We start from the raw sequence: 13,483 nt of genomic DNA, 5'->3' as shown, positions 1-13,483 counted from the left end.
CACTCTACAGTCACTGTTTGGTTTGTCCATTCTGGGCTGCTGTAGAAAGATGGCGACAACATGGCAGGGTATGGTGGGAGAGGAAAGGGCAAAGGGCTCCTTTTAAGGTAACAAAAACACTGTACACGAATGAAAACGATGAATATTACATTCCATTGACTGATCGACTCCCTCAAATCCTACACACTGGACCTTTAAATGATGCGTTCCTCCATCTCTCTTCCTCCCAACGCCTGAGGCCTCCTCAACTCATCCATAATGTCACGTGTTGTAATGGAGAGTCAGTGTCTCTCTCTCCAGTGGCATGTTTCAAAGCATCACGATTTCAGTGGAGTTTCAGTGAGTAGATGACCACAGCACTCAAACTCGTACCCAGTTCTGTCGCTGCATTACAAATGTCTTCCTGTACGCTGAGGTTTAGTCAATAAAATGAGAATTCTTGTTGGGTATAATGGTTTTGTGACTTTTTTTTTGTCTTTCTTTTTTTGCAGTTTTATCACAGCTTGCTAATATCTGTATGCTTAAGAACAAACACGTGGAGACCTTACAAACTATGTATGCCACACAATCTTTCTCTTAACACTAATTTTGAAGCATAGCATTAATTCAGCATTTAATTAAAACCTACCTAAACGTGTTTAAAATCTTTGAGTACATTGCGTATTTTAGACTTTCAAGGCCTAAAATACGGAATTTTAGCTGAAACCTTTTAAAAAGGCAGAAAACCTGACTATTTGGTTCCATCCAACTCCAAAGGGAAATATCCGGCTCTTTATTAGCTGGTAACAAGTAGTAAAGTAGAGAACAGTGAGTTTACTTGTGCTGCTGGTGGAAATGAGCTTGAATGAGGCAAAACCATGGACTGAAACATTGATCTGTAAAGCTGCAGAATCAGGTGATAAAAAGCCTGGAAGACATTTGGACACACAACTGTAAATAAGAACATTTAGCTACTTCCCTCTCGTAGGATGACACAATATTACATTTCCTTGAAACATTTTTTCTCAGTCACTAGACAAATTTGTTACAGAAAAACACAATATTGAGCAAAATATTTATTTTTGACAATTACATGACCTCTGATACTCCAAGAGGTGAATGAGACAGTACAAAAAGTTGCCGTAAAATAATAATAATTAAAAAAAAAGTGACACGAGTTGGCAGACTAGTCCAAAGTGAACGCCTAAAATCACGGCAGCACTGACAGACACATGGAGGTGTTGGAATGTGATGGGTGGTGTGTGCCAGGACAGAGACGCTTGCATTGGAGGAGAGAACCACAACCTGCTACATGTATCACCGCTCCAGTCAATGTGGGGTCGACACAGAAACAGAAAGAAAGAATAGAATATCTGACAATCAGCCCTGAGATTAACACATGGACAAAATATCACTAAAACAAATCATAAGAATAAAACATATTCCAAAAGCTGTATTTGGTATGAAGCCAACAACTATTTGGAACAATCAACAAATGCAGAGAAAATGTCAGGCTCTCTTGACAAAAAAAAAAATGTCCTGCAACAAAAGGAACATAAATTAATAATAATGAATTGATAATGGCACACATGAGAGAGAGAGAGAGAAGGTGTTCCAGGACAGAGATGAAGGTGCGACTGTGACCTGCTGCTGCGACACTGCAGTGGTCTCAGACACAACGCTGCCCCCAGTGGCGGTATTGAAGAGTACAACAGAGACTTCACACCAACCACACACTTTTCTCTAAAAACAGACTGAGCAGCCAAAGCCCCGACTGAACCATACACCTGGAACTGACCTCAGTCCATCGTTCACACCCGTCCCAGAAAGTCCGTGCGTACCTGTGGGTTCATCAGGGAATTTGCCTGACGTGCACTTACAACAATAACAAAGTCTGCAGCAGAGAAATGATTGACAGCTGCCTTTATCAGGATGTTTAAAGAAGGGGACATACATCCACTGATTTGTCTTTGCACAACAAGAGAGCGAGAAGAGGGAAAGACCAACTCTTGCACATCAGATAAGGCTTTTTCAGAAAGGTTCTGCAGGAAACGCACCAATCAGGCTCCCGGTCCAGAAAAACAAAAACAAAAAAATCACACATCAGAACTGAAATCACTAGCACAGCCACGGCTACTGAAATTAACATCGATGTAAACCAAGAATTCTCCATGCCAGTGATACATCTGCAAACACACATCCGTTTTAAACCTCAGTGACACCGGTGAAGCCGAGTGGTCCTGTGAGGACAGAACAGGCTTTGTTGAGGTTCACTCAACAGTAATGAAAATCAAACGGATTGAAAAAAGGACTGCAGCTCCGACAGAGGACACACCCAAGTAAACAGCCAATGAATGGCAGCAAAGGGCGTCTCATCACGTGTGGGAAAAACATATTTATCGTCCTCTAATATGGTTCAAAACAAAGTACTGATGTCAGGACGGCCCAGATGAACAGATCACGGGAACATTTAATTGCTCTCAGTCTGACATGAGAAGCCAAAGTGCTTTAGGCCAAAACATATATATATAAAATCACATGACATCTGGGAGGGGGAGGAACTAAAAATAGAGGTGATGTAAATGGACATGAATTGAAAGGAATATTGACAAATCTCAAGTGATTCGATTATATTAAAGCAGATTTGATTAAAATAGATACGATAACAAGAGCATCACGTATTCACAGGTGGTGATACATGTTTACAATAATGGATTTGATCAAATGTATGAGCTGTGTTGCATGAATTAATCAGGTTATTATTAATTGTCTAATAAAATGCACAGCAGGGAAAATGTGAACACGTTGCAGTTTATATCATACTGATTGAATCCAATCTGCTTTAAATGAATCCAATCCAATTTTACTGCTCTGCTTATCAACGTGTGTGTGTGTGTGTGTGTGTCAGGCCAAGAAAGAAACGTGTTCAGTGCCTCTTCCAAAGTGCATCCTGCAGAAAGCCCTCACACCGAGAGAATACATTCAAACATACACTGCTCCCTTTCCTCCGCAACATCAACTGGGCCCATTGTTAATTGTCATCTGAGCGAACTGGACTTTACGAAACAAAAAGTAATGCCATGTGTGAGTCCCAAAAAAAAAAAAAGCTGTCGTGTCGACAGCGTCCGTTCAGGTACCTTTGTTCTGAGAGGGTCCTTAGAATGGACTGTCCGGCCCTTTTTTCTGTCCCATCTGTTCATAAAACCTGTGTCTCCTTGATTAGATTGAAATTTCAATATTGAACAGTTTCATCAATAACTTACGAAAAGATAAAGAAACAGTCAAACATTCTTGACAACTGCTAAAGAAGCCAATAAGGAACTTCAGGAATAAATAAACCAAATATAGTCAAATACTTAGAAAATCTTTAAAAAAATTAAATAGCTTTGATTATTTTTCATTTAATCCATGAAAAAAGAAAAAAAACCTCAATAAATAACTCCACAAATTCAGCCTGTTACTTTAAATGAAGCGAGGAGGATTCGGTCTTCAGGTGTCGGGCAGCTCTCTGTGACTGAGCTCCTCCAGTCGCTGATGTCAGGTCGAACAGCTGGACGAGGAGCAGAGGGGGAAGTTAAGGTTTATGGGTGCTAGCTGTCAGTCAGAAGAAGCCTGGTCCACTGTTGCCGCGGTTACCAGCAGACGCTGCAGGGGAACGTCTGGAAGAGAAAAAACATGATTCAAAGTTATTCATTTGAGCACATTTCATCAAAACACTGCTTTCTCTAGGGCTGCTTTCAGACACAGACTGAACTCCGGGTTATCTCCTGAAATTATCCAAATGTGGAGATTTATGTGAGAAGGCAAATGTCCGAGTCAGTAGCTGTGGATATTTCTCTGGGAGCCCCCAGTAAAGACTGTGCAGAATTATCCGGAGGATTCACTGCAAGTGATTTAGCACGACTTGACGTTTCTAACAGACGAAAGAAGCAAAACTGGAAAAGAAAATAAACAAAGAAAAAGATAAAAGAATATGTTGATATCTCAGGGTGAAAAGGAGGTGGCACACGCGTAGAACACACAGACGAAGATGTCAAGAGTGGTTTGTACACAACAACACATGATCTCCGCAATGGAATGTATATGTTATGAGCTGCCTCGTGCATGCTGCACCCCCCCTCTCTAAAACGCACTGGAGAGTTATCTGCTGTTGTGCACAGGTTTGAGTGGAGAATCTCCTGCTCCAAAGAAAGTCCAGACACATTCCGGTGTTCATGTCTGAAAATGACTTAGAATAATCAATTGAAATAAAATACTAACAGACAATAAACAGTCCAGAATGTAAGTGTTCACACATTTTCTTGTTAATACATTAAAGTGCCAAGTCTCAGCTTTTATTTGAGTAAGTTTATGTCAATAATGAAAGAACCGTGTGGGAGATGTAGCACTCTTGACACTCAGTGGTGTTCCAGTAAATAAACAAAAACACCTGGGACACGATCAGACTTAGAGTTTCCCGACGGTTACAGGCTGTTGTTTTAGCTTGAAACAATGAGCTACGTTTGCAACAGGCTTTTTCTATCATTTGCTGGGTGTGTCAGAGGTGTTGCCCCATCAGCAGTGACAAGCATTGGTCCCATTGAAAAGGCCACAATGGATTCTGGGTTTGCATCATTTGAAGATGTTGTAAGTAGTAATTGCAAATGGCAACAGCAGAGACTGTAACATCACGTGTATTTTGAAGTATTTCACATGTATTTCAACCCATGTCAGCCTCCCTCGGCTCTGCAGCTCGTTGTTAGATCTCCGTTTCTACCACTTTACTGGTGGAATGCTGCAAAGTCACATTCACATCAGACGATGTCTCGGTCTCCTTGAGAAGCTTCGGCTGCTTTGTCCTAATGCATAGGAATGTTGGTCAGTGTCTCCTGTTGTTCCTGTCTGCAGTGACAGCATCAGTATATACCACTGTGAACCTCATACGGTCGAGTCACGACAGAGCCATCACTCTGACAGATGAGGTGGAGGATTTGGGTCATGAGCTGCTCCGTTCTTTCTACAGGTTCATTTCTGTTTTCATCATTTGTATCTTGTGGTGAATCCTCTGAGGTTCTGCTCATGAGGTTTTGATCACTGACAAGGACACATTCTCAACCTGCTGTGCAGTTATAAAGAGTTTGTAATTCACCATGCAAAGGTTTTCTGTTCACCCACAAGACTTTGTTTTGTCAGTGTACAATAAGATTTTATCTTTTTTGTGAACCTCATTAACATCCTATTCACTTCATTGTCACCTATGAAAGGGATAGTTCACCGAAAAATGAGAATTCACTCCATCTACTCACCACTATCCCTTTTACTCCTCACATTGACAAACAAGTCCTGTTCAGTCTACCAGCAACTCAACTAGTAGCTAAGAGTCCAATTACTTCATCTCTGGCACTGTGAAAAAAGGGCTAAACTAATGTAATCCTACACAATTCAAATTTAAACAAAATCAGTTTGTTAAAGACTATCAGGTTAAGAGGATTTAACAAATATGATTTAAAAGGGTTTCAGAAAACAACTCTGCGGATGGAGCAGCCTTGCCAGGATGTTGGGGAACTTTGCAGAGAGGTGAAAAAAAAAAAAAAAAATGAGGTCGCATCTCAATTTGAATTTGGAGATTGAGAAGTCATTTTCTCAGACCTGACACAACTTGCTCCTAAGCCACAGATAACATGAGAGCAGAGCAAGTCTTTACTAACCTCATGAGTTTCACACCAACGTCATCACCTGTTGTTGCATCTGTTCCCTGCAGGACCTTTGAACATCTTGTCCTGAAGAATGACGAGGAACCAAAAGCTGAGTCAATGAGAGAGTTGCACAATTTCCCCTCGACATCCTTCAGACAGCTTGTGATAATGATAGAAACTCTCCAAGTGTCTCTGGAACAACTTGTCCAGTTTAAAGTGAAGTTATTTCTGCTCACCTTGTGCTTTTTACACTTCATGGAGAAGTTTTCTTCAAGGAGTACACACTCTGCTGGAACAAGAACAGAACAGGAGTCTGAAGATGCCGCACCGATTCATCCGAAAGGTTCAACTGCCCACACATACAAGTTCAGCCTCGGCGGAAGCGGCGGCGTCCAACGGCACCTCACAAAACAGCCATTTCCACACTGACGCGCCCACATGAACTCAGACACACTCACACACTCCACCAGCCGTGGGTGAATTCCACTTTGTGTTACAGTGTTTATTTCAGACATCAGATTTTTTTTCAGGAAAAAAAAGTAAAGGTCCTCTAGCAGACCAAAATAACATCTCATTCATATCAATGCAAAACTATCTACATTTAAAAGGGCCAGTTCACCAAAAGCAAATATGTTCTTTTGTACCACTGGTCATGCCGAGTCAGTTTTGGTTTTATTTGAACAGGGTTTGAGATCATCTGTTCACCTGCATTGTACTGTGGTGGAAGCAGAGATCTCAGAAACAAACTGAAGTTTCTCCTACAACCTTTGAACTCAGCAAGAGAGATAATCCACCAGGGCCAATATTGGTGTTTTTGCTTCGTGGGTTGTTATTTCTTGGACTATCCTCAAATTCATCATATCACTAAACTCTGTACAAGCTATAAAAGGTTCTGTAGCCTATATTTAATGAGGTTAGACCCATTTGGATTTCAAATCTTTTTTACAACACAGACCTGGCCAACAACAGTAAAAGTAAATAAAAAAAACAAACAACAATAAAACTTGAACATAAAAAAAGAAAACTTGCAGACACACAGACAGACCTAGTTTTAAAGCTGAAAATCAGTCGTTAACTGATTCTGTGCATTAGGTGCTAAAACCCCAAAAGGTTTCTTTTCCAATTCAGTCCGGACTTTAGTAAAAACATATCGCAAAATGTCCATAGTAGGAAGATTGTGACTTCCATTATTCCAGTTAAAAAAATAGGTGGGAATTTTGCCAAGAATTGTTTTGTATATGAACACACACCCATTACTGAGGTTTGTGAGTCAATACATTGAAAAAGTATTTTGTTAAAGAAAATGTCAGTAAATCCTGCTAAATTAAAACATAAAACATTCTTAACACTCAAGAAGTTATTTAAACTGTGTAATTTTTTTATATTTTTGAGATGTATCCATTTATCTCTGTTCCTCTCCCGTACCCCAGAGCATTAGCAAAGTGTTTGTCACTGCACATAACAAAATGTAATGACATCATCAGTAGAATGCAGGTTTTAGCAGTTACAGTTTTTATGTTAATCTCAGTACTTTGTTTTTGTTTGCTGTGAAAAGGCAGGTGGCACAGAGCAGAACGTACCTGACTCCAGAGCACATCTGTAGTGGTACTTGTTGGGACAACCTTTGAAGAAGCAGCCCAGAGTCGCACCTGGATCAGCACACGCGGAGCACATCTGAAAACACAGAGCATCATGTGCCGTCACCATTTTTAAGGCCCACAATTCATATCATTGAATTTAAGACTTCTTTAAGAGTCTGTGGAAACCCTGCAATCTCAATAACACTGAACATCAGATAGTATTAGTTTGATTATCATTTATCGTCTCATTACAATTCTGCTGGCACCAACTAAAAGATGTCTCCTTTAGAATCCCTGACTCATAATCAAAAGGTGTATACCAGCTCCTTCAAGACCTTTCAAAGTTTCAATATAAACTCATTAAAGCCGTTTTCAGGGCAAAATATGGAGAATTGGCTACAGAGTTTACCCAGAGTTTGCCTTTCACACATGCACAACACAGCAGGAGGTTTGCTGCACAGACCCGTTCACAACAGCATTAAATCCTCCGCATTACTAGACTCGAGAGATTACATTACAGTTGGGTGCAGCAGGAAGTGCACGCATTAACTTCCCTGCCGAGATCTCATGATCATGTTTACAGCACCTGTCTCTTATCACCACAAAACCTCTTGACATCTTCGTCAGTTTCTTCTACGTGTGTGTCACCCCTCTTTCACCTGGAGATATTTGTTTTCCCTTTTGTTTTTGCATCTGTCTCGTGTTAGAGGCGTCACCAAACATGATTCGGTGTCACTGGCGGAGGCTGTGGTGTCAACAGGAAAAGTCTTAAGATACTGAAACTGAGCTTGGGTCACATTTCTGGCAGCAGACTGAAGCTGCTTTCACATGTGCACTCAAGTCCAAAGATTAGGGGTGTATGTGAGAACGCAATGTCCGAGTCAGCTGCTTCTGATATTTCCTGGAACTTTTCCTGACAGCCCCCTGGTGAAACGTCTGAGACAGTGTGACAATACAGCAGAATAATGGCAGTGAGTGAGTGGGTGTGTGTGTCAAAGGTTTTTAAACACACAACGGAAACTGGAAGAATAAAAATATCTCAGATAATAATCTACTGCGTCCGGATAAACTCCAGAAAAAATCTTGACCCAATTTTCCAGACATTTGCTAGAGTTCATGTCTAAAAACGGCTTAAGAAACTCTGACATGCTGGTGACTATAGTAAGGGAAACCACGAATTAGAGGCTAAAGTATTCATTATAACTCACAAGTTTTTCATCTTGGTATCATGAATGACATGTCGTGGCATTTTGACTAATATACCAGATCATTAAAGATTTTGTGTGCAAAGCTGAGGTTTTAGTCTGAGGATTGTTGCTTAACCTTGTGGCTTTAGAGCTGAAACAGTTGAATAAACAAATAGCTGATGCCTACAAAGTTCATCTGCAACAATTTCATATCATTTTTTCAACTTTGGCCAATCATTTTTGAACATTTACTGTCTTTCAGTCCTCCATGACTGTAAAATCAATTTGTAACCGCAGGGCTATAAACTGCTGCCTCATAAGAAACCACAATTAATTTGGCATTTCATAAGCAAAGAATGGATATTATTTACTTGTATGCAAGTCTGGCACCACACTTAAAATAAACTTTAAAATATTCACAAAGTTTGAGAATCTAGAACCATTTGAAGCATTTTAAAAAACAAGAAATTGTATCACTTTAGATTAAAAAAAATGTATTGTGTAACAGAGAATTCACATTACAGGCTTAAAGTGCACTTTTACCATCTCTTGTGCCGTCTTGACAGCCTCCTCCAGTCCGTAGACTTTGCCCTTCACGAGGAACACGCCTGCGGACCAGATGCCGCAGTCTTCATGGAGCCAGTACTCACAGGGCTCCAGGGGCAGCACAGGGGGGCTGTACCAGTCCTCCACCTCTGCAGTGCTGGAGTCTGAGCGAGCCCGCTTAGCTGCGGGGCTGCCCATGCCGTTACTGGTCAACCGGTGGCTCTCCAGGAGGCCCTTCTGTTGGAGCTGACCTCCCGGCCTGAAGGACCACTGTGTGGGCGGGACAGCACACTTCCTCCTCCTGCCTCTGCCACTGCAGGATGAGGAGTCTGAATCGCTAAAACCGTCCTCCTCCTCTTTGAGCCGCGATATGCTGGCTGGTCTTTTGGTGCTTGGCTGGTACCCCTCGGGGTAGTAAGGGCCGTGGAGGTCCCCCAAGTCCATGGCATTGGCCGCTTTCCCACACAGGCAGCAGACGAGAGAGCGCTGGTGCTGGCTGTGTGTGGACGCCCGGCCCAGCTGGAGACAAGACGTACTGGGTACAACTGCAGAGAGGAAGTCACCGGGGTGAGCCTGCTGCTGCTGACCCTTCTTGCATTGTGTCCTTCCCTCCTCCTGGTAGTTGACTACAGAACACAGTGAAGGCGATGGCTGCCGACGGTTAATGCGGATGAACGGAGAGAAACTGTCTGACCTCAGCTCCCTTTTCTCCTCCTTGAAGTTGACGTACTTCAACTTGATCTCCGGCTCCATGGGGGAGAACATGGACAAAGACTGACTGCTCATAGGTTTCTTTCGCCTCCTCTTGGCAACGCGAGGCGCCTTCGTCTTGGCGGTGGGAGATGTTTTGCTACCTGCAGCCTTGCCTTTGGCTTTGCCTGGACTTTTCTTTGGAGACTTCGATGGTGGTGGGGAAGATCTTGCCACATGAATTTCTGCTGAGGGGTTGGGAAGAGACAGAGGTTCTGTCTCCTTCTTAGAGTTCTTGTGAGCAGCAGACTGAGGACTGGGCTGTGATGAACGTCTCCTAGTTGACTGCTTGGGGCTAGTCTGTGGAGAACATACAGGGAGTGAAACATCCTTTGGCTCTTCCCTTGACCTCTTGTGCACGGCAAGCTGAGGACTTTTTGGAGGTGTGCTGCTATGTGACTTTTTAGAAATGCTGAGCAATTTAGAGTCAGAGGTAGAGTCAGTGTTAATGTTATTAGTTTGAACCCTTTTCACTGGAGTTTCTGCTTTTTGTTTTATTGTTTTCACAGAGAAAGATGACGTCGCTCTGCTTTTCCTTTTTCCTACTGGCAGGGTGTTTTTACTCTTAGTTTCTGCTAAGCTAGAAACACTAGCTGTTGGTGGGGAAGCACGGGCTTTCTTATTGGTGCGTATGCATCCTGATACTTTATACCTGCTTGAATTTATGTTCATAACTATAGCATCCAGCCGCGTCCCTCTGCTGGAACGCCACGGCAGTTTTTTTTCTGTTAAAGTTCTCTCTTGGGCCTTTGCATTCCCATTCATGTGGGGAATAACAGTCTTGGGGTTGTCCTCTAAAACACTGGACACACAAACATCATCTGTCAAGTCAATCAAAGGCTCTATCGCTGACTTCTGTCCATGGACTGGCTGCTTGTTTTCATTGATTGAATCCAACCTTGTGATGTCAGAGCCTTCCTGAATGGCCCCTTCTGTTCTCGAGACATCCCATGCAACCTCCTCTGCTGCCTCTAGGTAGGAGTTGTCGCCGCTGGGCGAGCAGGAGGCCTGAGGAAGGATGAACACATCCTCCACATAGTCCAGTGAGGTAGCAGAGGGGGAGACGGGGTCCTCCAGAGGACTGATGTACTCCCTGCTCAGGGAACACAGGTCTCTAGCAGCCACGCTTTCCAGGACAACCACCGGGTCCTGGTTTTTAGACATGAGTAAGAGCATCTCAGACGTGCCCTTCTCCGGATCCTCTACTGTTGCAGGGGTGAGAGTCTCTGGTGAGGATTCTGCACATGCTACTGAACTATTACCTTGACCATTCTCTAAACCCCTACTGTGTTCCACTTCTTCTTTCCTCCTTCGCACCCACTCGTCCACGTACCCGTCACTGGAAACCACTCCCCCATCCTTCTCTGGTCCCGCCGGAGCCTGAGATAACGACTGCAAAAGTTCTGGCTGAATACCGAGGTCCACTGGACCCTCAGCCTGTTCCACGTAATGCTGGGCCAGTGAAAATCCTGTCTCCCCGGGCCCTTTCTCTGAGTCACATGACGGGTGGAGGGAGAAGTTGCCAATGGGGGGCACACCGCACAGAGGCGAGCGACGAGACAACGAGTCTTGAGCGGAGAATACGTGAGACCTGCTCACGTAGGAGAGGGTGACTGTAGTGCGAGAGAAGGCATTGTCTGGTTGAACGGGTTCCCCTGCCTGGAGCGCGACGTCCGGGGAGCCGGTCTCTGAGAAGGGTAATCCTTGGTTGCTGCTCGCAGAATTCGCATACCAGCCCGGGCTCTTGACGAACGGCAGGGCATCGAGGGACGCGGCGTTGAGGACACATTCCTCGCCTTTCCCGGTCAGGTCGATCACAGAGGGGATGCTGGAGGTGGAGAGGTCCTGAGGCTGTAGATCATCTCTGCTCCCAGGTGGCTGCTCCATCACAACTGAAATGCACGGAGAGAGGGAAAGACACTCGTGATTGTGTAGTAGAGACAAGAATAATACATTTCTGATGTTGTCGGTTTATCTTCTAGTAGTCATTGACTTTCTAGATAAGATTTACTGACATCTTCTTTCTTAAAGTCCCAGTAAAGTCCTGAGCTACACATTTCACACACTGGTTGAGTGGTTGTTTGATTTTGTTTTGAAAGACACAAGCCCTCACATCTCAAGTCATAACGTTGACTTTAGCTTGAAATCTGGCGTGTGCTTGTATTTCATTAACATTTGAGGGATTAACTGACAGTTCACGTTATAACTTCTTCCTAGTGTATCTAAGTATTAATGGATGTCGTTGGTTTTAAGTCGTTGTGTTCAGTGAACAAAGTGTTTCCGGACACTGCCTCACTCTTTACCTCCAACATTGACAGGTCACACTCGCTAGCGCAGTTAGCTTATCTTAGCCGCAGCTAACGTTAGCTTGCTAGGCCCGGCTTAGCTCCGGTGACGTTACCCTAATGGCGAACTCCCATCAGATATCACGTAACTTTTATTTTTGCCTCTGTTGCGATAGAAAGCCACACACAATGGAAAGATGTTTGAAACTTCCACAGTTCCGTAAACCGCACTCTTTAATTCGGCAAGGTTTTTATTCACTAGAAAAGCGATATTTCGATAAAATGGCAACTTGTATAGCTTAGTGGAGCGCATTGTTAGTTACTGCTCCCCGCGACTCTAACTTTGTTGCAGCGGAACCAATTTTAAAATGTTAACTCTCAATTCAGAATACGCGTTTTTTTAAATATTCCAATGAATTCCGATTTGAAGGTTGGATCTTGGCGGCGCTAAAAAAAGTAAACATAGTTAGAAACTTGATGCAAAAACTCGACGGGGAGAGAGGTTTTATTAAAGTGCGGATAAGTTGTCATGGGGTTTGGCGACACGTTCTCTGCAGTAACCAGAGCGGAGCGGACCGGGGAAGGCCCGGTGGATGAGACAAAGAGGAGGTAATGCGCCGCTCATCCAAACTTACCGGGACCGGAGAGACCGCAGCGTTACTAAACGTCCCGTTAACAATCCGTCCCCCCCGGCATCTCCTCCAGCAGCCCACCTACTCTAACTACCGGCGACCACACGGGGAGAAAGCCCCACATTGACTGAAGACCCTCACACACTTTCAGAGACACACTTCTCTGAGAGCAGCCTGCGTCCACTTCACTGTGCAAGGTCCAGCTTCCGGATAGGCCTTTCACAATAAAACGACTACTGGCTCGTTTCGGCGCTGGCATTCAGACAATTATTCAAATTGGTATTAAAAGTAGAATTCAATAACAATGGTAGTTGTTGAACACAAACCTTTTGCTGTTTAGGCATGTGTCCGTGATCCAGCTGTTGCATATAGGCTTTCAAGCAGTGGCGGATCCAGCATTTTTCTATATCCCACAACAGGATGAAGACCCCTCTTCAGCCTGCAATCAAAATAACGGAGAAAACGGACTCTTCTCAACTTAGAGAAAGTTTCTACAGAAGAAATCTACAACTTGGAAAATATGCACCGAGGAGAAACCTTTAAAATAGAGAAATAGCCAACAAGCTGCAGATTACAATTGGACTCTGAAGAAACAATGCCTACATGGCACTCTGACTTTAAAAGAAGATTGTTGGACTTTGTGCTAAGTTTGGAATTTTCAACAGAATTAAATTTCCTGGTAGTAAACGGGTGTGCCGGCATTCACTCCTTCTCACTAAATTCATATTAGCTCTCTTAAAGCAGTATATATCATCATATTTACTATATATATATATATATATATTTACAGATCCTGGCACCTATAAGTGAACTCAGAGAGCTGCCGTGAACGGGCGCGGCTGAAAATAC

At 43.4% G+C, this 13,483-nt stretch overlaps 1 protein-coding gene across 1 annotated transcript; it reads right to left on the bottom strand.

Annotated features, from left to right (window-relative positions):
• Nucleotides 1-1,040: 1,040 nt before the first annotated feature.
• On the bottom strand, nt 1,041-12,803 carry si:dkey-94l16.4 (transcription factor 20). Its single transcript, XM_034570610.1, has 6 exons — nt 12,638-12,803; nt 8,965-11,609; nt 7,235-7,328; nt 5,891-5,940; nt 5,667-5,738; nt 1,041-3,638 (listed from the first exon to the last, which is right to left on the bottom strand). Exons 2-5 carry the CDS (start codon nt 11,602-11,604, stop codon nt 5,691-5,693), a joined length of 2,832 nt encoding a protein of 943 aa, XP_034426501.1. The 5' UTR covers nt 11,605-11,609; nt 12,638-12,803; the 3' UTR covers nt 1,041-3,638; nt 5,667-5,690.
• Between the last annotated feature and the right edge of the window lie 680 nt (nt 12,804-13,483).

This window comes from Hippoglossus hippoglossus, chromosome 19 (genome assembly GCF_009819705.1).
Source record: "Hippoglossus hippoglossus isolate fHipHip1 chromosome 19, fHipHip1.pri, whole genome shotgun sequence".
Lineage (NCBI taxonomy): Eukaryota > Metazoa > Chordata > Actinopteri > Pleuronectiformes > Pleuronectidae > Hippoglossus > Hippoglossus hippoglossus.
The sequence above is the reverse complement of the archived record's forward strand: the minus strand, read 5'-3'. Positions and strand labels throughout refer to the sequence as shown.

Bases quoted from the DNA above. Each gene is read 5' to 3' on its own strand.
- si:dkey-94l16.4 (XM_034570610.1), bottom strand. From the start codon at position 11,604: ATGGAGCAGCCACCTGGGAGCAGAGATGATCTACAGCCTCAGGACCTC. The intron at 7,329-8,964 runs GTAAAAGTGCAC...CTGTGTTTTCAG, and splicing joins TCAAGACGGCACAAGAGATG to ATGTGCTCCGCGTGTGCTGA. The intron at 5,941-7,234 runs GTACGTTCTGCT...TTGTTCCAGCAG, and splicing joins CAGATGTGCTCTGGAGTCAG to AGTGTGTACTCCTTGAAGAA.